The sequence below is a fragment of the Stegodyphus dumicola genome, chromosome 4 (assembly GCF_044657685.1).
Source record: "Stegodyphus dumicola isolate Sdum_Otavi_A_Nest chromosome 4, ASM4465768v1".
Lineage (NCBI taxonomy): Eukaryota > Metazoa > Arthropoda > Arachnida > Araneae > Eresidae > Stegodyphus > Stegodyphus dumicola.
The window spans coordinates 236,086,310-236,110,411 of NC_140771.1; the positions used below are offsets into that span (position 1 = coordinate 236,086,310).

The following is a 24,102-nucleotide window of genomic DNA, read 5'->3' on the forward strand; positions in this document are numbered from 1 at the left end:
GAATTATTTGCAGCAGAGAACAAAACGACTTTCTTTGAGCATCCACATATTCGCGCTTTAGATCCATTTTAATCTGATTCTTTTCTACAAACCAAGCAATAAATGCGTAAACGTTTTTTTAAAAATCTTGAAAAACTGTTGTGCTTGTTTAGAGGAGAAAAGGGAAAGAATGTAATGAAATTCAGGAACTGTAAGAAGTGATAATTAAAATTTATGTTCGTGATAAGCCGTTTTTTCCTCCTTTCCGCATGCCTTCGTGTGTAACAGGAATCACGCTCCACGCGTATTGGAGGCTCGGGGTTCGAATCCCAGCGAGGGCACTGTGGATTTCTTCAGTTTCCTGACTTCGAAAATTTCTAAATGATTCTACAAGTGACTCCCTAACTAAAATATGGTGGATGATAATTCGTCACCACCAAAATTTGGCGACTGGATCCCCTCCTTTCCAATAGCCCTTTAGAAGGGGTAGTATAGTTCGACCGCCTCATCCGCGACCATGAACGCAAACACGCATGCGCCATTCGGACCGAATTATTTTCAAAATAGGGTGGAAGGATGGGGACTTTCTTTCCCTCCAGCATAGCTCTTTCCGGAGAAGAGAAGACCTTTCACGTCGCAGCAAGTAATACCGCCCCTTTTGGACGAGTCTATGTGTTTTGGCAGAATGCCAACCAGGGTTGCGCTATAGACGTTCGAACTATATACAGTAAGACCCCGCTTAACGCTGTTTCGGTTTAGCGCTCTTTTATTTCAACCCGGGTATTCCTCGAAATCGCTCGCAGCATACGGGGATTCCCCGGAATATTATGCAGCGATAGATTTCAAATATATATCCGAAAGAGTGTACTTGTATTTCTTGTGTGGTGCGGTATTGTACAGACATATTTTGAAGGGGTAAATGTGGAAGATGTCGAAGAAATAATTCAAGAAGCAGCGGCTAGTCTTTCTAATGATGAGCTCAAGGAATTAACTGAACAAGAAGAAAACAAAAATGTTGACAGTAGTGATTCAGAAGAAGAGCAAAAGGAACTTTCGATGGCGTTTGTAAAAAGGAGTTTGTCTACCATAACTGAAATAATGGATCAATTCATTGAAAATGATCCGAATTTTGACAGGAGCTCAAAAGTAAGGCGTGGTGTTAGAGATGCTCTATCCGTTTATGAAGAACTTTTAAGAGAACAACGCAAAAGAAAAAGGCAAACGACATTAGATGCTTTTGTCCCAAAAAGGCAGAACACTGAAAACGCGGAAGGCTAACTAAATATGACTGACTTAGAATTTTATTTGTTTTTTTTTTTAAGAATAATCGTTTTGTTATTTATATTAATTTTTTTTTTATTTTTGCAAGAAATAATAATGTGGTATTAATTTGGGCTTTAAGAAATAAATGTTTGGTTATATTTTTATTAAAAAAACATACTTTTTAAATTTAATACCTAACCAGTTTCCTAGCCATCTTCCCCTAACCCCAATATTTACATGTAAAGATAGCCTCGTTTAGCGCTGTTTCGCATTACGCTCTACTTTGATGGAACGTGTCCCCCGCGTTAAGCGAGGTCTTACTGTATACGGTATTTTCTACCTCCTTTCCGAGTGCCTTCCTGAAGTAACAACTGGAAGCACCCCCGACGCGTAATTAGGAGGTCTGAAGTTCGAAACTTTGTGAGGATATGGTACATTTTTAATGTTTCGTGCATTGGTGTAATCTAATTAATCTACAGGGCAATAAATTATAACTACATCTTCTGACTTTTTACGAATAATATATTTAAAGAATACTAAATGCTAGTGTTCAGAAATCTTAAAAATTTCATCATTATGCTCGAAATCGTTCTCTTAATAACAAAATAACATTTAAGTTATTAATTTGTGTCAACTTAGCTGAAAGTGTTTGAGGAAGTGGAAATAAGTATAAATTTATGTTTTCAGAAAACGGTTGTAGAAGGAAGAAAATCGACCTAAAACGTAATAAAACTGTACAAATACCCACAATTTAAGGAATACAAAACCTATATTTTTAGTTTAGAAAATATTTTACGAAGCATTAAAAATATTTCAGAAATAATCTGTCTATTTTAGCTTAAGATGGCAAGTGAAAAAATATTTGCATATAATGCTATTTCTTTAAATTTTTTCCTTTTTTTTTCAAATTCAAAAATTGTTCTTTTTTATCACTTACCGAAAGTGCTCATTGAAGTTATTAATACAGACATTTAGCAATGTTTTTCAATAATTCTTATACTGATCTAATTTACGCACGGGAACAATTTAAAAAATAATTATAATAATGATAATACATATTTTTAAAATTACAGTTTTAAACGTCAGATCTAGTTTAAAATTTTAACATTGAAATCTGAGAATGCAATCGTTTTTATTGCTTGTTGTATTAAATACCTAAGCAAATGAATCTATGCAATGCCGTATGCGATAGCAGATACGACTATGTTCTAACGCAAATTGAGATAAAATGTGCAGTCCATCGCCCGATAACAGCAATGGCCTTTTTTCCAGTTAAGTCTTGCGAACTGCGTGCCCAATCCCTTGTCCAATCCTGTTAAATCATGCAGTCCTTGATGTAATTACTGATACCCCTTTTAACGGCGAACAGTTCAATCACCACGCATTAATCACGATTGTTTATTTCGAGCATTTCCCTTCCTTTCTGTCCCACGATCCACCGCGAAAGGTCAATTGCTCTTGGGTTCCAAAGATCGAGGTTATGGTTCTCGAAGATTGTGAAAAGTAAGCAAATGCCTTTGTTTTTCGCTTTCGCTGTAAACAGATATTAGCTATTGATTGATTCGATCACTACTGGAGATGTTGGAAATTTCCGCTCTGTCACCTTCAAACTGTTTCGCAACGGTAGAACTAAATAAAAGTTAATGGCGTGTTTCAATTGATTGAAAGATACAGTAATGATTGACAATTTGTAGCAATCGTTTCTCAAAGATACACAGCATTCACTTAGCTTTCGCTCGAGGAGACAAAATTGTAGAGTCATATACAATTTTTTCGAACGCAGGAAACCAAAGAAATCCGCAATGCCTCTGCCGAGATTCGAGCTCGCGACCTTCCAGTTGTTAGCTGGACGTGCTTTCCAGTTACACTATTTTCAGTAAGAAGTAAAAAATACCTTACCTGTTTGATCATTTATAGGGCAACTGTGAAAGCGGGGATACAGTCGCTAAATCCTGGTGTAGATGTATTATTATCCACCATACTTCGGGCACCGGTTTTAGAGTCGATAAAATTTCTTCAATTCTAAAACACCAAAGAATTCAATTCCGTCACCAGTACTCGAACTACGGACCTTACATTTGCGTTACAAAGGTGCGCGCTAAGAAGGGAGAAAATATTTTACAAGTTCACAACTACATCACTTGGAAGAATTGAGGTATTTAGAACGTCGTATTTCATAAATTATTATTACAAGGTGTCTTTGGGATAAATTAACGATAAGCATTTTTGAGCTTTGGAACTTAATTCTCAGCTTTCTTTAACATCAAACTACATTAAGATTGTAAATCGTGGATTATTAAAATGAAATAGTGACAAAAATTGTTAAAATGAACTTCAACAATGTGCATCACTATTAAGCAAGAGTTCAAATTTGTTAATTTATTATATCTTATTATACGAATAAATTAACTTATTTGCTGCAAATTTGAACTTCCAAAAAACAACAGAAATTTGTAGGAGTAAATTGCTTATGTTACATGTTGTTAATGTCTAATTGCGGAAGAACTTTTATATCTTCTAAAACATATATCTTAGACTTAATATACATTAAGCCTTTCATATTTATTCTGAGACATTTGATATTTGGCAGGTAGTAGATATCGGAATGAATTGTAGGCATGACACTATGCAAATGCAATCTTGTAAAAGTGTCATGAAAAAAATTTTAAGAACTTTATTTTCAGTCGCTATTGTTTAAAATCAGACTATTTAATTAAAACGAGGGTTTACCTGTGAATTTTTTCATTAACGTACAAATATCTGCTCGCTGAGTTACTCAAAACGTTTTGCTTGTAGGTAATGAATGAGTAGAAAAAGGCGCAAATCAAAAATCATTCGGAATTTTCACACGTATTTGTGAGGTTAAGTCTCAAAAGTAAACTGGAGAGTTATCACAAGCGTCAATGAGGTTTTCGAAATTTAATACACACAAAGCAGAAAAAATAAATATCTTAAATGCATGATAAATGTCATTTCGAATTTACTACGTTCACAGTGAAAGGGGAAGGAGGTAAAATTCGAGCGAGGGCTAACTGAAATCACATGACACGAACTTCTTATGGATGCAAATACAGGTTAGTCAAAGCTAAAAGTTACCACTGAGGTACACTGCGAAAAAAAATGGGACAGTTCCTATATCTTCCGTTCTACTGGGCCAACTGAGAAATTTCAACTTCCATTTTTCATATCGCGAAAGCGTGGATTAGGATAAGTATTAGATTTAAATACAGCATTGTTCTAATATAGGAGTATTTTGACACGAAATCGGAAATTTTCTGAAATATCATTTTTTTCCATATTTCGATTCTACGACTCAGGTTATGCCAAAGTGCCATGTTTTGTAAAAATCGCACGAGTAGTTTTTAAAAGCTTAGCTCTCACAATTTTCTCTCCTCAATGTTAATTGAATTGGATATATACTTATTAATAGCTCTTTTTTTCTTGAACTTATAGATTATAGAATAATATTTTTATTAAACGTATTATAGAAGGGTGTAAAAAACCCTTTTTTAAAGAACTTTAATTGAATAGAAGGCGCTTCTTGTGCTTACAAAACCAGACAGCATTTATGTCGTAGCTCAAAATTAAGGAATTTCCAATTAACTAATTCCAAGTGCATAGTAGAATATCAACTAGTAACGTGGCCTTCAGCAGGCGGAACACGCTCTGACTAAACAATATAAAACCTCATTTTAAATACTTTCTCTTTCTACCTCATTCAAATACGCACGAAGTAAAATGAGCATTTTGGTAGGTAAACGGAAAGTGGAAAATGACAGTATTTATACTGAATAAAAATTAACTGGTTAGGTGAAATAAATAAAGACTTTACAACTTAATTCTCTAACTTAAGAAAAAGGGCAAAAAAGATGCTTTTAAGCTTCTTTTATGGAAATAAGACTGTTTTACATTTTTAACTGTCGGAATTCTGCTGAAATAAAATACGAGAAGCAAAAAGTAAAATTCCCTCGTTTACATTAAATAAGCATTTGGCGTATGACTAAAAGAAAAACTGGTTCGTAATTTCAAAACATCCAGATGTATTCAGATCAAATTTTAAATATCTAGAAGCTTTTCCTCTACTAGGGAGTACAATGTTACTATTTTTGACTTCAAAATGTGACGGCTGTATATTTGCCCACAGCTATTTGTGTTTTCCGCCCAATATTTCTTAATGAGGATTTGCAGTTGCAGCAGACCTGGTATTAATATGATAACGAATTCAACTTACTCTGAGTGAAAGATCACATTTTGAGAGAACTTCAATGTCCACTTGAGCTGACATCTGAAGTTGAGTCTTATCTTGAGAGGGTCCTTGGACGGTGGTAACAGTAGTTGTTTCATAGTCATATGTATATGTACTGCCTGGCCTTAATGTAAAATCAGCTTCATCTGAAAATTGCATCAAATAAGAACACTGAAGATTCGATATGATTTCCAATATTTGTATGAAAATTATGAATGACGGTTAGCTTCCAAAACCCTATGTGCTCTGCAATCGATTTGACTTTAAAATTTTACAAAAAAAATCAAAAATTTCTATCTAAACTGTACTCTAAAACACAAAGTGTAATTTAAAATGTTTTTTCGGCCATTTCGGTAATATGGAAACATGGAACATTCTGACCGTATTAATATTTCGTCTTTAATGGCCAAACATTTTGAACAATAAGATTTCTATTAGCAGCCATTGTTTAAGGCATGCCAAATTCAACTGCTTTTTAATTTTAATGAAATATAGATACATAGTTTTTGATATTTATATTAGTCAATTTTTAAACATCTTTTTTTCTGATTTCTTTAGTTTCTTTTTTATGAAAGTTATCAAAATCTTCTCTTAATAAGAGCTAAATAGAGTAAATACAGCATCTTTCAAAAGGCGATAAGCACTAGTCCAGAAATTTATTTGCCATTTTTTCTCGCAGTTGTCACTTTCAGAATCAAAATATGGATATTTAAATAAAATAATATTTACCGTTTCATAATCAAATTTTAGAAAGCATCTAGCGTAAATTAACTATAAAAAATTTATTTGTTTTAAATTAAATTATATGTGATCAGTGTTTGCAACAATATATTTATCTTTATAGTTAAATTATAAAACTGGTTTTAGGACATAAAATTTAATATTCCTCGGAAATATTTGGATCAAAGTAAAAATGATTACATTGCCGTAACTTAAAGTTTAATAGCAGAAAAATGAAGGAATGCTAGGAGTATTTCTTATTTGGATTTGATTTCTGTTAGGGCGATAAAAGTATTTCACATTCCGAAAGACAATTTTAGCTTATAAATAAAGAAAAGATGGGCATTCAAATAATGCAATTAACATTAAAGTTAAAATATTAAAATGAAAGTTAAGGTTAAAATTAAACTACATTAAAATTAAAACTAATATGCAAAATAATTATAGTTCTTTAAAATATATATTTTCTTTAAAATATAAAATATATATTTTAAAGATATAAAATTAAATCTTTAAAATAAACGTTTAAAGCACACATATTTAAGACAAGCATAAATTTAATGTATTCTTTAAAATTCATTCAATGTATGCAGCTGACCAGCTGGTATAGTAGTTAGGGGATCATACTGCGGTACGAAGGACCCGGGCTTGAAGCCCGGTGATGTTTGTAAATGTATAGTGTTGTGCGGTATGGAGGCACACTAAATATTGCGAGCCTTAAGTCCTCTCAAGAGATTGGTGGTAGGGTGCTCTTCATTGAAATTCGGGGCGGACCGAAGGCGTACTGTCACTTGTATGGTGTTCAAGGGTATTGCCAACGATAGAAGCAATCTGCCTCTGCAAGCCACGCTGCATTTCGTGGCCTTGTTCTGATGTATCTGTAGGAAAAGTGAGATATGTCACAAGAACACAACACAAATTTATGCTTTTCTTAAGCATACATGTTTTGAGACTATTTAGAAGGAAGAAATAAGTTTCTACTACGTATTTAAAAATAACTTTCCCCTTTTTGGATCTAATAATTATAAAATGAATGGTTTTGCCATTGAGAAAAATATTACAAAAAGGTTTTATTTGAACATGGCAATGTTTAAGTAACTTACCTGTACAGTACCTTGCACATTGTTCCCTCTTTCTCGTAGGAACTGAAAGAGAATAAATAACATTAATTTTCGTAGAAAAGAATAATTGCAAAATGTTAACTTGATAATGCTTTGAACCAAAAGCTCTAAAAATTAAAACTTATGAAGCTACTTAATTAACATTTATATAAGACATTAAAGTATTTATAATTTCTTAGGAAATGCATATGTAGCAGAAGATTACATTATGTAAAACGATCTGAGGTGTATACTAGATAATATCAGTAAAGTTAATTCCATTACTTATTTAATATGTTTCATATATTAACTGAATTTAAAAGCAGTATCATTGGATCGTAATATGCAATAAATATATCTGCATCAGAATAACTTCATGAAAAATTTTTCTTCGATTCTAAACGTCTTCGAACCAAAAGGGTCATTTTAGGCGCTTTTGAAAACTTATAAATTTAAAGTAATTTTTTTCCAGATTACTAATTTTACTAGTGGTTTTACAGTTGTTAATAAACTGATTTATTAATTTTCAGTAGTTACTGAAAATATCAGAAATTATTGAATATTTTTTGTTTTTTAAAGCAATTTATTTTTCCAAATCGTAAATTCAATAGCTGTTAATCAATTGAACTGCTAATTTTTTTTCAAAAAATTATGGAAAGTATTCAATAATATGAATTACATTTTCAATAATTACTGAAAATTTCTTTTTCTGTAATTTTCCATGTCTCAGCATCAAAAATCCTAATAGCTCTACAGTGGCGCCCGAAATAAAACAAAAATGAGGGGTGATGATTCTTCACCACCAGGATTTGGCGACTGCGTTCCCTAATCCCCAGGGGGGTATATAAAGTATTTCTTGGCATGACTTTGTGGTGTAATGGTCAGCACACTCGGCGCGTATTCGAGAGGTCCGAGGTTCGAGTCCTGGTGAGGGCGTTGCTCATTTTTCACGTATTTCGCAGCAAAAATATCTAATGTCTCTACAAGATGAACTAGAAAAATTCCTATAATTATCATATCATTACTTGACTATAGAAGCAAAGGCCAAATTAACTGTGTACTCCCTCAGATTTCACTTGTCTTAGTAGTTGAACGTTTTGTACAGGAGAAACCGTTTAAAAACATTAACTGCCCTTTCATTACCCTTATATCTTCTATAAGCTATAGTCCAAAAAAAAAAAAAATACGTAATTTGTTTTCAGCATTTGCGATACCTGCAAATCAGTTTGAGCTAGGTTATAACACCAGTAGTTCCAAACGTGTAGCTGTGGTCAGCGTTGAGCAACAGATATACAACAGGATTTAACTTAAGTTATGTTAAATTATCAGGCTGTTGTGCTTAGCAAAAAAAAAGTTAGAATATTTCCTTATCAATTGGCAATTTAATAATAACAAGTGAACTTAGAATGTTAAAAAAAAATTACAGGGCTACTTATAACATGGTGATCCACTACGATTTCTTTCGGTGAACTTAAGCATTAATAAATAGCAAGCATAAAAGTTTCAGAAATAATTAAATGCTGAATAATAAATTGATTTTCACATGCAGTTAAAATTTGGTTGAATATAATATGGTAATAATTTAACATTTGGCAAAAGTTACTCGATATGCGCGTGAATCAGTCAGCACGATATAGCTTTTTATGGTTTGGTTTGGTTTATTAGATTGGTTTGGTTTATTAGATTACGGAAAAGCACTCGAGGGCTATCTGCCTTAAGGGAGGGATGCCTTCGTGGAGGACTCTTTAAAGGAAACTGGCTCGTATACACGTTACACATGGGGAAAACCACGAAAACACCCATGCAGCCAGCCCGTTCGCGGGATATAGCTTTTTCTGATAATTATTTATAAATTAATGTGATTATTTTGCTAATACTATGCCGTTTGTCGCTGCAGACATTTGTAAAAATTTCCGATAAAACGTTAAAATACCATTAATTTTGAAAAGCAGTTGATTAACCTGCAGAAAAGTCTCGTTTAACGAGACTAATTAACTCATAGTTCACGTTAATGTGGTAAACCACGGTAATTGTTTTATTTCCTCCACTACTTAGCGTGTAAATTTTTGAACATCAGGTTCTAAATAATAGAATCGTAAAATGCTTATTGTTAATCATTAATGTAAATGATTTTTAATGTCTGGTTGTTTAATTTAGCTGTTTCTTACAAAATTAAGTAAAAGATTAGTACTCAGTTTCTTTCTTTTTTTTTTTTTTTTTTTTATTTCCTCATGTAGTTTGCGATAGTTGAATAAGGCTCGACGTAGTTCTTGTTATGCAACTTGCGATAGCTGTCGCTCTCTTTATCAAGATTTTGTCGGATTTTGAAGCTTCGTTCCATATCAGGATAAACATTAAGCAACATTTCGTCAGCATGTTGAAGGTTATTGAAATTTAGTTGAATCCTTCTTTCTGGTTAACGTCTTAAGCATGAGTTTAGTTTCAGAATTTAGTTCAGGGAATATATTCTAAAATAACTTATTTCATAACAGAGAGTGCGCGGTTTCCTTTGTCTTTAGATTTTATGAAATTAGATCGGAAAAGAGAATTGTTCCATTTACGTATCCAACTTACTTATCCAACGTTTAGTAAATCTTACTAAGGAAATACAAGAAAATCCCGCCTAACGTAAAATCGGTATGCGCGATAATAATCAGTTAATATGATGAGTGAAATAATATCATATCCCGCTTTGTGCGATAATTGCTTTATAAGCGCAATTCTTTCATACACGGAACTTTTTGTAGGTATTTCAAACATTTATCAATGGAGAATGGAAATATATTTCATGAAGTCGGCACAGCTGAGAAAGAATTCAATAATTTGGCTAATGAAAGTGTGAGAACTAGCGCGTCAATTCCTTTTCAAAAAAACTAAGAATAATATATTTCTATAAGAAAATCTGCATATGAAGAAGAGGTTAACAGTTCGAAAACAAGAATACATTTGGAACTACTTGTAAAATAATTTGAGCTAATTTTCAATCATGCTGAATTAATATGATTCTCTAATTTGGCTTGAGACTGATCCTGAAACAGAATCAAGGTTTGAAGTTCACCAAAATGTCTAGATCAAACGATCTCAAATACCGCAATTAGCACGAGAATATAAAAACAATGAGCACTCTTCAAGCATATGTATTTGCTTTTAGTGTAAAATAGTAACTCTGAAAAACTAGATTGTTGAATGAATTACAACTACGCCTATTGTTTATAATATTCAGTTAATGTGGTTTCGCTTTAATGTGATTTATCATTGATCAATGGGTTAGTAAATTGAGTTACATGAGGCTTTCTTGAAACTCCACGTTCGAAGTTTAGTGATTTAATGCAATTCAATGGCGTCAGATTTAGTAAGGAATCTAAACTTAATGATGCAAGTTATAAAAATTCTTCTTCCTTTTATCCTCAGTTTTTCCCAGCATTCTTTTACATTTGTGTGCATTCAATGTTTTTGCCGCGCAATCCGCTATCAGTGACAAACGCAATTATTTAACTCTTTCACATCGAAGTCGCCCGTAACGCTCATTCATTCAGGCAACGGCAAACCACCCCAACGCCTCGTTTATTTTCTACCTAGTTCTTTCCCCTCCACGTTAGTGTATGGCTCATTGGTTTCGCGAGTTATTAAAAGACATGTCAATCATTCTTTTGAAGCAAATAAAGGAGAAATACGGAAAGCTATTGACGTCGCCGGTGCAATCCGGCCCTAAGGTGAAACTGCACACAATGGATGAAACCGCAGGGGGAAAGGAAAACTATTCTAAGACAAATTCGTAAACACGGGCGTTTTCGATGTTTGTTGAAAACAGATTTGGTCGTCTCTCGATGCGAAAGAGTTAACCACTTCTACTATTGTCTCCATAAAATTATACCACTTCAGGGCTCCAACTTCCCACGGATCAGACGGGAGCCAATCACTGAGCTTCCAGTTGTATAGCTCGTTTAATGGTCCACGACAGTCACGTGACGCCTGAGGTTTCTCCCTTCCTCTGGAAGAGCTTGCTTGCCTTCCAGGAGTTCATCTTCTCTGATTCGCGCCAGTAGGCTCCACACAGATTTGACTTCTCCCATTATTTTTTCCCTCAATGGTGAGTACTTGCCTATAACGACATTGGCCATTACTAAGGCCAGAAGTGGTGGCTATTTTTTTGTGGAAGGACCTAATAGGCGGCGACCGCTACCATCCTATGAAGGGACAGACAACGTTACATCCATGTTTTCTCCGAGATTCGAACCTGGCCCTTTGGTATCGCAGTCAAGCTCCTCGAACCACTATACTGTCTGGGCGGCACTTTTCAAATTATGTTCCCTGCACCTTTTAAGTTATTTACCAGTTCGAACCAGCTTCATTCCATCACCGTTCAGTGGAAGCATATCTTAACGCTTATTCTCCATACACCGCCACTTGCCTAGGAGCAAATCCAAAGACAGTCTAAAGCCTAACAATGGTTAAATGCTTGTGCTCCACCACGATACACGATCACAGACGCTTTTCTCATACCGATGTGGCAAAGAGTCACGCTCTTCCTTTCACTTCACTTCCGTCTCTACGGATCGTACTTTCATGCTATATGCAACGTCAAGCTCTTCATCTGAGCTAGTAAAATTGTGTTTCAAGCAATAACCAGCAATGATGTTATACAGGGGTTGGACAAAAATATGGAAACACCTTTAAAAAAACATGTTTCTTTGCTTAATATGGTGTAGGAAACCCGTTGGCATCTAAAACAGCTTGCAGTCTTCTGGAATGGATAAATACAGTTCCTGTATGTTTGCCAAGGGAATATTATACCATTCTTCCTGCAAAACGGTGGCAAGTTCAGATAACGATGTTGGCGGTGGATAACGAGAACGCACTTTCCGTTCCAATGTAGACCACAAAGGTTCGATAATATTCAGGTCTGGTGACTATGGTGTCCAGGGGAGATGGAACAACGCATCCTCGTGCTTAGAAAATCAGTCCTGGACAATGTGAGCTGTGTGAACAGGGGCTTTGTCGTCTTGGAAGACACCATCACCATCGGGGAACAAAGTTTGTACCATGGGATGAACTTGATCGGCCAAAATGTTCACATAAGTCTTGGCAGTATTGTGCCCTGACACAGTAATCATGGGGCTAGCAGAGAACCACGATAAGGCTGCCCAAACCATAACAGAACCCCCGCCATGTTTCACTCTTGACAACAAGCAGTCTGTATTATAGGCTTGAGATGGCGTTCTCCAGACGTAAACTCGGCCAGAAGTGGGAAACAATGTGAAAGAAGACTCATCAGACCATATTACTCGCTTCCACTGCTCTATAGTCCAGGCTTTATGACTTAAACACCACCTTTTCCTGTTACGGGCATTAGCATCACTGATGAGTGGCTTCTCAATTGCAGCACGGCCAGCAATTCCCTGTTTATGAAGCTCGCTTCTAATTGTTTTGGTACTCACAGGGTTCCGTAACACAACATTCATTTCAGCAGTAACTTTTGCAGCTGTGGTCTTCTTATGTTTCGTCACAATTGCCCTTAATGATCCTCTGTCACGATCACTCAGGACATACTTTCGTCCGCGCTGTGATTTAGCAGATGATGTTTTTCCGCTTTTCAAGTATGCGGAAATAAATCTTCGATACAGTACCTCTTGAAACACTAAACACCTCGGCTACCTTGCTTACGGAAGCACCTACCATACGTGCTCCAACAATTTGCCCACGTTCGAAGTCTGTTAACTCTGACATAATGCAATGACAACCTCACATAACAGTACTCCGACAACAACTGAACTGTTTAGCACATTTACGAAGTTGTATAGGTGGCGTCAGTAGTCAAAAACGCCAGCGCCACCTACATATTTCATTAAAATCAATCTAATCTTTCTTTTCAAACATGCATTTCACAAGGTGTTTCCATATTTTTGTCCATCCACTGTATATTTGTACTAAAATTCTTCACAAAATTCACCACCAAATACTTAAAAATATTTTACTTGCTTTATTATGCGACTACCTCTTATTAATCATTCTGTCAATCTCTTCCATTTCCATTAGTGAGATGCATTAATTTCCATAGTGTAATAATACAAGTCAATTTTCTGCGCATTTATAAATTTTATAAATAATATATTTTATGTCAGATTCGGAATTTAAAAAATTACAATTTGCATGAGCTGTTCGATTTATAGTTGTCAAACCAGAATAATACTAGAGCTAGAATTATAATAATATAAAAATAATTTTGCATCAAATAATGTGGAATACCTTTTATAAAGAGAATTATAAATTGATCATTACTCAAGATTGTTGTGCTTTAGTTTGTGTATTTAAGCTTTCTTTGTTCAAATTTTTCCCCGAACGAATAAGTGAATGGGAAAAATATGACTGAATGATAATAGCACGAGTTTTCTATTCTTTGTAAAAAATACTAGCTAGCTACTTGTTAGTTTTGGAAGTTCTTTGCATGTGAGGCATAAATATGAAGCCTTTCTTTTAACACGACTCTATAAGAAGGACTTCCTTTTAAAAGTCTTCACATCTTTATTTACGTAAATAAATAACTGGCTGCTAAAAGTGTTTAGAAATCTCTTTTAAATGAAGAAGTAGATTCTTTAAAGCCCAAAAGTGAGTTAATCCGAATCTCGAAACGGAATTTTGCGTCTCCCGCTATAAATGGCGAATCACTTTTCAAATTGTTGCCACCAAAAAATATCACCCTGTTTTCCCTTTACAGAAAATCTGAATGTTATGTATGAAGAAACGGCTGTACTTAAAGCCATCAAATTTTTAATAACGTGGTCCTCCATTCAAAACTGTGCACCTGGAAGCCCGAAATATGAATTTCGAATTATATATTTCATATTTTGCAAAAGTTTAATGAACGTTTTTGCTTAACAGACTCAACAATCTGAAAGCGAGCAGTGCCAATACTGTAGGGAATGAAACACTTTTATCTCCACGACGCGAGGGTGTATATAGGAAATTCTAAAGATGCGCCATTTTGAACTGTTTTGTGATTTTGCTGTTGAATTGAATTTTATGGGGCGCAAGTGCGAAGAATATGCTATTTTTTCTTGGGCTAAAGGGGCCGATGTCGAAATTATCATGGCCATTTAGTTAGGTATTTTAAATGAAATAGGCAGTAAAACAAATCTACAGGGTCGTGCACTTCCTACTCCATATTAAGGAGTAAATTTTAAATCTCCATAGTTTACTGAAACTTCTTGAACCACATTTAAAGTAGTGAAAGTGCGGGACATATATGTTCCAGGCACCTGGGAAAGGTTTTAGTAAATAAAGTTAATAGGCAAAACGTTAATAATTAAAAGACAAAAAGGTTTCGTAAGCCCTATTACTAAATAAACTGAAAATTGATAAGAACTGAGAAAATACTGAAAAAATATAAAAAGTGTGCCAACATCTAACACTGCATCAGATATTCTAAACGTATGCTGTTATGCTCATTTTAAAATATTTATAACTTTGCTGTTGAATTGTATATGGCGCACGTGAGATAATGCTTAATAAAAGTGGTGCTAAATAATAACATTTATAGAATCATTAGGTTATTTTGAAGCAGGAAAGAAAACTTGAGAAACTTGAGTCTTTGGCCTCTCGAATACATGTCAAGTATACTTTCAATTACGCCTTAAATGTCTTATATTTTAACAGACAAAAAAAATGTGTTAGCAGGATTGAGTGTAATAGCGAATTTGTGGACTAGAGTATGAAAATCCTTAACAAATCCTTTTGGGCGATTGTTAAAGTGTGAAACTTTTCAGATTTTTATGTTTTTTAAATACTTTTTTTTTCATGTTTTCAAGTTAAATGTTTACAAACAGACTGATATGAAAAATTACAAATTTTAATTGTTAAAATCTTCATGTTTTAAAAAACTGATTCAAATATCAGTCATCTTCCTAGTCTTTCCACTCTATAAATTTTAAAGTTTTTCAGTTTTTATCTGGTCACGGTAAATTTGGAAGTTACCTGTTTCGTTTTTATCTACGAGCAAACAATTTATGTGAATATTCAAAAAGAGTACCTCAGGATGTGGAACATTTGCTTTTCTCATGCCCCTACATTTGATGGCCCTAGATTATGCTTGCAGAACGATTTGAAAATGTTCGAAGTGACTTGGCTAGTGAATTTATCTGTTTTCGGGAAGTCCAGACTGCTGTTCTCTGCTTTGTTCGCTTTATTTATGGATGCATTTTTAAATGTTTTAATTAACTTCTGTAAGTATCCGTGGCGCACGGGGATTCTGTATGTTTTCAAATAAAAAAAATATCAGCATCAAAATTCAAACAGATTTAAAAGTTTCTTTTAACTGGATCATTTTCTTTGGTTCTACAACAAATACCACTTCCCAGAGGCTATTCGCACATTTTTAGACGAATGTCCTTGCATTCACAGATGTACTTTACCTAAATATTTTGTGTTTTAAATGTTCTGTTTGATAATCCTTATTCTTCACTATCTTTTTACATTGTAATTTCAAAAACACTAGAACCTTTGTAGTGCCGGAAGAGATATTTTATATCATTCCTCTTGAACGGCTTTCCAAAGTCCAAGGAGGGGGTTACAGCCGAAAACATCGCGGCAAAAACATCGCGGACGAAAACGTCGCGGAGAAAACAACGCAAGGCGAAAACGTCGTGCTACAAAACATCATGGGAGAAAACATAGCAAAGAGAAAACATAAACATCACAGTTCTAAAACATCGTGGTTCGTGGTACAAAACATCGTCGTCGAAAATAAAGCGGCTCAAAAATTTCGCAGTTTAAAAACATCGTCGTCGAAAATAAAGCGGTTCAAAAATTTCGCAGTTTAAAAACATTGTCGTCGAAAGTATCGTGGTAAAAAATAAAGTATCTACAAATCATCGTATGACGATAACATCGCAGACATGCTTTTTTCAGACTTAATAACTGTAAATGGATATTCCCATAATGATTTGTGAGCGCAAGATGATAAGAAGGATAAATTTAATATTTTTTATTAACTAATAAATTTTTGCGGAGAAAACAAGAAGGAAACTTAAGCATAGAAAATTAATGCAACTTATAGCACTTAACTAACAAAGTTAACGAACATAGTTAACTAACCGACATAGTTAACTAACAAATGCCATTAATAAATCATTTTTTATAAAGTTTTTACTGGTAATTTTTCACGAAAAGTATAATCTATAAGTTGCATTTAGTTTTCTATGCTTAAGTTTCCTTCTTACTTTTTCAGCAAAAATTTATTAGTTAATAAAAAATGTGAAAGTAAAAATTATCCTTCTTTACATCTCGCGCTCGCAAATCATTATGAGAATATACCTTTACAATTATTAAAACCTGAAAAAAAAGGCATGTCTGCGATGTTATCGTCATGCAATGATTTATAGATACTTTATTTTTTACCACGATGTTTTCGACGACGATGTTTTTAAACTGCGAAGTTTTTTAACCGCTTTATTTTCGACGTCGATGTTTTGTACCACGATGTTTTAGAACTGCGATGTTTTCTCCCACGATGTTTTGTAGCACGACGTTTTTACCTTGCGTTGTTTTCTCCGCGACGTTTTCGCCCGTGATCTTTTTGCCGCGATGTTATCGGCGGACACCCAAGGAGGGTTGTACGTCGAAGTTTGGACAATTCGTTTTTTAAAAACCCGAAATCACAAAAATACCTGAATGGTACATCACAATATTTAGTACGGGTATCAAGTGTAGAGGCTTAACACCCGTTTCTCGTTCCATTTCTTTCTGGTATTTGACAGTGGATTTTGACTCGTGGCCGCTTTCTTTGTCTTGATGCAGTTTTACTGATTGACGGCACTGTGGTTCAAGAATAGGTATTTCATATATGAAATCTAAACACCAGATATGTTTCTGATAATATGTGAAATTGATCTTAACATTTTTCTCCGCTCTCTTTATTTTTAATTTACCGCTACATGAAAAACCAGCAACAATCATAAATCCCTTTGAAATTTTTTTTTTTTAGATCCTTTGAACCATTTTTAAAAATTTTTTTCTCCTCTTTGATGATAACAAAGGATCTCATTTTATTGCAGTCATTTAAATACATCCATGATTCATCTATTATGATAACATTTTTCCATTTTTGCCCGGATAAATGTTCTCATAAAGTTTGTTCCGGACAAAGATGACGCACGTTATGTCTTTTCGCCTGTTTAGGATTTAATTCAGCATTAATTACTGCTGCTGTCACTAAGCATTTTAATAATTTTACAACTGACATTTGATTTGCCAAATTTTTAACATTAAAATTCATTCCGTTATTTCCTTGGACATGTATTTCGACAATGTTTCCACTTAAGATCAGACTAAGACTTTTTTTCCTTTCTTGTCGACAACAATGCCTAGCGTAGCTTTAGATATCGAAAACCTATGGCTTCCGCAAAGCTTTTTAATAACTTGATGCGAATAATTATCTTCGAAAAGAGCACAGACATAGCCTTCCAACCACTGTTTCTTAAAACAGCTAGTTTGCATGAAAACAAAACTGTCAAGCAGCAGAAGATAATTTATATATATATATATATATATATATATATGCTCTGTTAGACCGCTTGGTGATCTCATCGGTTTTTATTCTTCTAGGTTAGTAAATTGTGCATTTTTTGCTATAAAAATGATTGAATTACGTTGTTTTCATGTTCGCGCTAAAGTTTCTATACCTTTAATTAATCTGCATGCAATAGTTGTAGAATTATTAATAATTTAAAAGTTGTTTACATGCGGTTAAGCCTAACTCAGAAATAACATTCGTTTACATTTATAACTTAGCAGAATAGTGAATTAAATCAGTTTCTGCACCTTCAGTGTCTTTTTGCCGAGTGGGACCAAAAGTAAACTTTCAGTTTTGTGCACCGAAAACTCTGCCTTCTTTCCGGCCAGCGAAATTCCTTGTTTTTGCTCAGGAACTCTACTTTGAATTGTAAAAACTGTTTTTACTTCCTTGTGCGAAGTAAAGGAAGTATTGTAATCACGAAAATGTTCGAGTATCGTATTTCAAAGAAAATATCCATTTTGACCGCTATCGAATACAATTTAACAATGTTTTTTGCGCGACATCTGTACGTAAGAACAGAATAAAGAACTCTTTTTCCCAAAACTGTTTGCAAAAAGGATTTAAAATGGATTCAGTTGAAATTTTTTTTCGTGACGTCTTTTGTACGTACATACGTATGTATATATATATCTCACGTAACTCAAAAACAAGTAGCCTTAGAACATTGAAATTTTGTATAGGACTGCTACAACATGTAGCTTTGCACATCCCTTTTTTGTTGCAATCGGCTTCACCAAAAGTATATATATATATCACTCTGTTTCTCGGCTCCGTGATCTCAATTTTTTTTTATTCTTTTGGTAAATTGTGCCCTTTTTGCTTTAAAAATGATTGAATGTTGTTTCGCGGAATGTTGCTCTTATTTCCGGTGAAGATTTTTATACGTTTAGTTAACCTGCATGGAATAGTTGTAAAACAATCAATTCGAATCAATTGTAGAATTATCAACAAGTTCTTTAAATGCGGATAAGCCTAATGTTTTTACCATAGCTGCTTTTGAAACCTAGCAGAGTAGTGAATTAAGTCAGATTTTGCACCTTCAGTGTCTTTTTGCCGAATGGGAACCCAAAGTAAACTTTCAGTTTTGTGCACGGAAAAATCTGCCTTCTTTTCGCTGGCCGAATTGCTTGTTTATCCGTAGAAACAGTAATTTTAATTGTAAAAATTCTTTTTAATTGTTTTAACTGTATTTGGTGTTTTATATTTTTCTATCTTTTTTTAAATTTTGATAAAGATATTCTGATGTTTTACGTATTTTTGCCTTGCCGCGAAGTGAGAACTGAATTAACTGAAACTGAATGAGATACTCTTATTTCTAGATTCGAGATAAGAGTTTCGAGAAATTCGAGAAAATAAGTTTAAATGAAATTCAGCAAAAAATTAGTATAATTTAATATTCCGTGCAAGGAAGTCATGTGGTGTACACATCAGATTTTTTTAATTGTTTTAACTGTATTTGATGTTTTATGTTTGCCTATATTTAAAAATTTTTTATGGAGATATTTTTCGGTTTTATATATATTTTTACCTGAGAACTGAATTAATTGAATGTGAAATATATCTCTAATGAAATTCGAAGAAATGAGTTTAAATGAAATGCGGCAAAAAATGCGTATAACTTAATAAGTCGCACAAGGAACAGATTTTTTTTTTATAGTAAAGCAAAATCATGTAAAGAATGTTGTAACAGCCTCTCTATGTCACCCCTGGCATTTAAATCTTGGTATATTTCCTAGTCATAAATTTTCTTATCTTTTATAATATTGATCAAATTAACACGTTAATAATAATAATACACATTTATTTGCGGTATTTTTTTTATTTATGATTAGTTTTAATCGCCTGTATTACTGACCACTTGCAGATTTCTTTACTCCGTTCAGTCTGTATATGTTTCTTTCTGCATGTATATTAAGCATTTAATTTATTTCTAAGGATAAACTAAATCAAAATTTAGGAAAATAACGGCATACGTAAGAATAATCGGAAATTAATCTCCTTATGCATCTAAATGCATTCTGCTGACGAACAAACCTGATGCATAACACTAATTCTTTTATTTCCTTCATTGTGATTGAGATTCAATAAATGTATTATTTTACTGAAAATTTTTCAAAGACTTTAATTGATATCTGATTTTATAAGACTTAAACAATTAAGATTTTGTGTTCCTTAAATAGTTCATAAAGAATTAATCAAGAATTTTAATCAAGAGATATTCTGTGTAATTCGAGCATTTTCTCTGGAACCTAGTTCAATGTAACTTAATTTGATGCGATAATCTTTGCAATGTTTTCCTTTCTAATATATATTATTATTAAAACAGATTTCTGATTTCAAAAGACATTATATAATTATGAAATAAGCAGATTAGTTAAATTATTAAAGGATTTTAATTACGTATATACGTAAAACAGCATTATTTGGCTTCAATCACACATTATCGAAAAATCTTTGAGTGACTGAACGTAATGTGCTTCTTCAGCTACAGCTAAATGAAGGACAATATTACAAAGAGGAAAAAAGTGTCAGCGAAATTTTAAGAACTTAACAGTAACTAACAATCACACCCTCTGTGATAAAGGAAATAAGTAAAATAATGAAAGGAAACGAGACAAGTAATGCCATCTAGGCATGAAAAATGGAAGCAGATAAAGAGCCGATGCCTTCATAGGCTGAAAAGAATTATGGATTAGAATTTTAATCACTGACTAGACATGATATCTGTAGAAATTTTTATGGCTATTGAAATCCTCAAAAATATAATTTATTAACTAAGGAAGCTGAAATATGATTTTGCGGGAAGATAAAATTAAATTTATATTTTGCAGACCAACAGTAATAAATGATTTATTTGTTTATTTCATTTTAAATTAACTTCAAAATCTTTCACGCAAAATTTATGGGCACTTTTGATTTGACTAAAATATATTAAATACTATGAATTCCCGATAATTTGTGTCAAATATTGCGACTTAAAAATCGGATTCTATATTTTATCAACAGGAACAAAAGTTATACCAACAACTGGCAACAGGAAAGAAAGGAAGAAGGATTGAATTGTAAATGCAAATTGAAGTAGAAGAATATAACAGTAGAAAATTGCAGTATAGTTCAGACCGAAGTAGAAACTGAAGGAGAAAAAATCTTCTTACTGGAATAGGTACTATTTTAAACATATAGTCAATAATCTGAGATGAGAAATTTCTATCTATTGCAGTTGTTCTCAGCCATTTAAAATAACCAAATTGCATTTGCGAGTATATAAGAGATAAAAAAGTTTCGCGTAAAATCTATACATTAACAAATACCGTATTTTTCTACTTAATGTCATTTTTTAAATACCATAATACTCATAGTACTCATTTAATTGACGAATATCTATCCAGAAATGTACTTTTATTTCTGTTTAAATTAACATTGATTGAGTTTCTTTTTCGCTGCGGCGCCTTCGATTTGAAATTTCTTGAGATGATTGGGAGATGAGTCCAAGGATACATATACATAAATTCAGAAGTTCCCCAGTGATATAAAATTATTTATATTCTTAGCAGTTTAAAAGAACTATATTTCGATCTATCTATAAACTATCAAAAATCAAAAATCGTATTTAAAAAGTTTGAAAGTTAACGTTTCATGATATACACACGCAATTATTCACGTTACCAAACGAAAACAAGAAAATTCATAAGAAAAACGCTTTGCCAGATTCTCCAGACTTATTGAAATAATAAAATTATTTAGTTAAAAATATCATAAAAAAGGGGGTAAAACAGCATCGTTAATTTGCCCTTTAAAACATTGACTTCAGGTGTGGTAGACAATAACTTCCGGTTTGTCGTTTTTCAGAAAATCTGCTGTAATTTCCACTTCTAATCATCATATCAAGAAAAGAAAAGTTGGTTATATTAGCTACGAATGTGGATTTTAAAACAGTTAAATAAAATAAAAATGAGATTTTTAGCGGCTTTTTGAACGAAGTCGGTTAAAAAATCACAATCGTATTACCCTTAAGAAAGGCATCTCAATTACTTTAAAAGAATAATGAATTTTTTACATTATGTTTTCCTTCTAAATTAATATTGTGAAGTAGTACTTTTAACTACCGGCTCTTTATTAACTTGTTAGCTGGACTCTCTAACTTCTTATACATCAAGAAAATGCACCTGAAATGCAATAATTTCTTACATCTTCTCTAACTTAAAGATGACTAAAAAGAAGCAAGGGACCCAGTCCACAAATCTAGGTGATGTTGAAATACGGTTCACTACATTTTTATTTCGGAAGCCATGCCAGAAATCGTTAAAGCTTTTGGTATGGAAACAGAAAAAATTCAATTATGTCTGGCTTCAAAGCACGAGTCTTTGAATCACTATAGTCTGTTATTTTAAAACAGGCACTTCAAGGTCGTTGCTGGCCCCTCCGTTTGCGATGCTAATGCGTCATCACCGACGTACAGCAATTATTTTCCCCACTTCACCTGAGACTGGAGTTCAAGTGAGGCTTCTATCGCTCGTTTACCGTGACGCAGAAACACGTTAAATGAAAATGGAGGAAAAAATAATAGGCGACTTAAAATATCTGCTGCAGCTACAGTTCCCATGGTTACAAGGAAAATCGAGTGGCATAAAATGTCCTTGAAGTTTTTATTTTATGTAACAGATTATAACTGGAGGTGCAACCAATTTCCGCCGGAAAGCATATGCGGGGATTACGGTAGTTCCTTATACAGTAATAAATAAAAAATTCAATATACAATTGAAGTAATTTTCTTTACTCATCAAGTTTATATTGCTCTTCATTCTTAACTACACATGGAAAAATTTCATTTATCTCGTAGTACTCGAATAACATTTCTAAACAATATTTTAAATGCTTTCGATTAGGATTTTAGACCTGTATTCTTATATTCAGAAACTTTTTTTGACATAAAATTTGGAACAAAGAATATAATGCTCAACTAGAACTGCAGTCTGTACTGATTTCGTGCATTAACTTCGTAGAAATACTAACAGGTAATCAATTAAAAATAACGAGACATTTCAGATATTCTTACCCTAGAAAGTTATCTATTTATGAAAATCTTCAAGTACAACTTTGTAATATCTTTAAAAGCTGTACTTAGAAATATTAATTAGGCTTAATAGAATACAAAAATTAATTAAAATTCTTTTGTTTAATTATTATATAAAAATAAAGCATGGACATGTATATGTGCTGTAACCACAAATCATTTGTTATTCTCGTTATTAGTATACAAGAGCTCCCGAAAGTTAAAATTTGCCACATTTTTTAGGTTTCAGAAATATTTGATAGTCGATGTATTATCATTATTTTTTTCCAAAAAATTTCAAAAAAAAAAAAAAAAAATCGAATTTTCAATGAAATGCGTAATTCTACCAAATTTAATTGAATTAATTAACTGTAAAGATTTCACAGATTTTTAAACAGAAGAGCGTTCCAAATAAATTGGTAAAATACTTTCAGTGGTTTAGCTGGCCTGTTTTAGCTATTTTCGATTGCTCAGGTGTTGCAGTAAGTATATTTCAATCCATTAAAAACATTAGCTGTTAGATTTAATTTCTTATTATTCCGTTAGGTTTTAGAATGTAATATTGAAACCATTTCCTCCAGTTTATTTTTACTCAAGCTGTTCTTTGGGGAATTGAAAAAAAACTTTTTTAAGAACAAACTTTCAAATCATCCACATACCTGCAACTGCACTGACGACGAAGGCACACAATAATACTAACTTTCGATGAGAAGCCATGGTAGATGCGAATTCACAGCAACTGCATTCCTTCAGTAAAGTCGCTCCACACAGAGCTGACCCAAGAATGCTTGTGGCGAATTCGTAATCACTATCCCGTTTTATGGGTGACCCCTGAGATCCAGAGTCCACAACAGCAACGAAGGCGATTTTTCGCAGGATTTGACCTCTGCAGTTGAAGGTCTTCTCTCAACAGCTCTAGAGAAATGATAAGATTACGTCTACTAATATGCAGGTCCTTTACTTAAATTTCTCAACATTTTCCCAAAGACACGATGCTGTTTTCCGACCTAAACGACAGACTACTAGATACAACTACATATTCTTTTACATGTCGTCAATCCACTTTTCTACCAGTACACTTGTTCTTATAATTTATTCTTTGTATATTTTGCATCTTTAAACAAGCACGCGACCTTAAATCGTTCCAGTAAAAGCTGCATGAAGTGTTGTT

At 33.3% G+C, this 24,102-nt stretch overlaps 1 protein-coding gene across 1 annotated transcript in view; it reads right to left on the reverse strand.

Annotated features, from left to right (window-relative positions):
* LOC118186596 (uncharacterized) overlaps nucleotides 1-23,733 on the reverse strand; it is a 108,613-nt gene extending 84,880 nt beyond the window's left edge. Inside the window, exons 1-3 of the mRNA XM_035356706.2 lie at nucleotides 23,591-23,733; nucleotides 7,312-7,353; nucleotides 5,474-5,634 (exon numbers count right to left, since the gene is read on the reverse strand). Of these exons, the coding sequence (XP_035212597.2) occupies nucleotides 5,474-5,634; nucleotides 7,312-7,353; nucleotides 23,591-23,648 (261 nt within the window). The 5' untranslated portion in view covers nucleotides 23,649-23,733. The remainder of the gene's footprint in view (nucleotides 1-5,473; nucleotides 5,635-7,311; nucleotides 7,354-23,590) is intronic.
* Nucleotides 23,734-24,102: the final 369 nt, after the last annotated feature.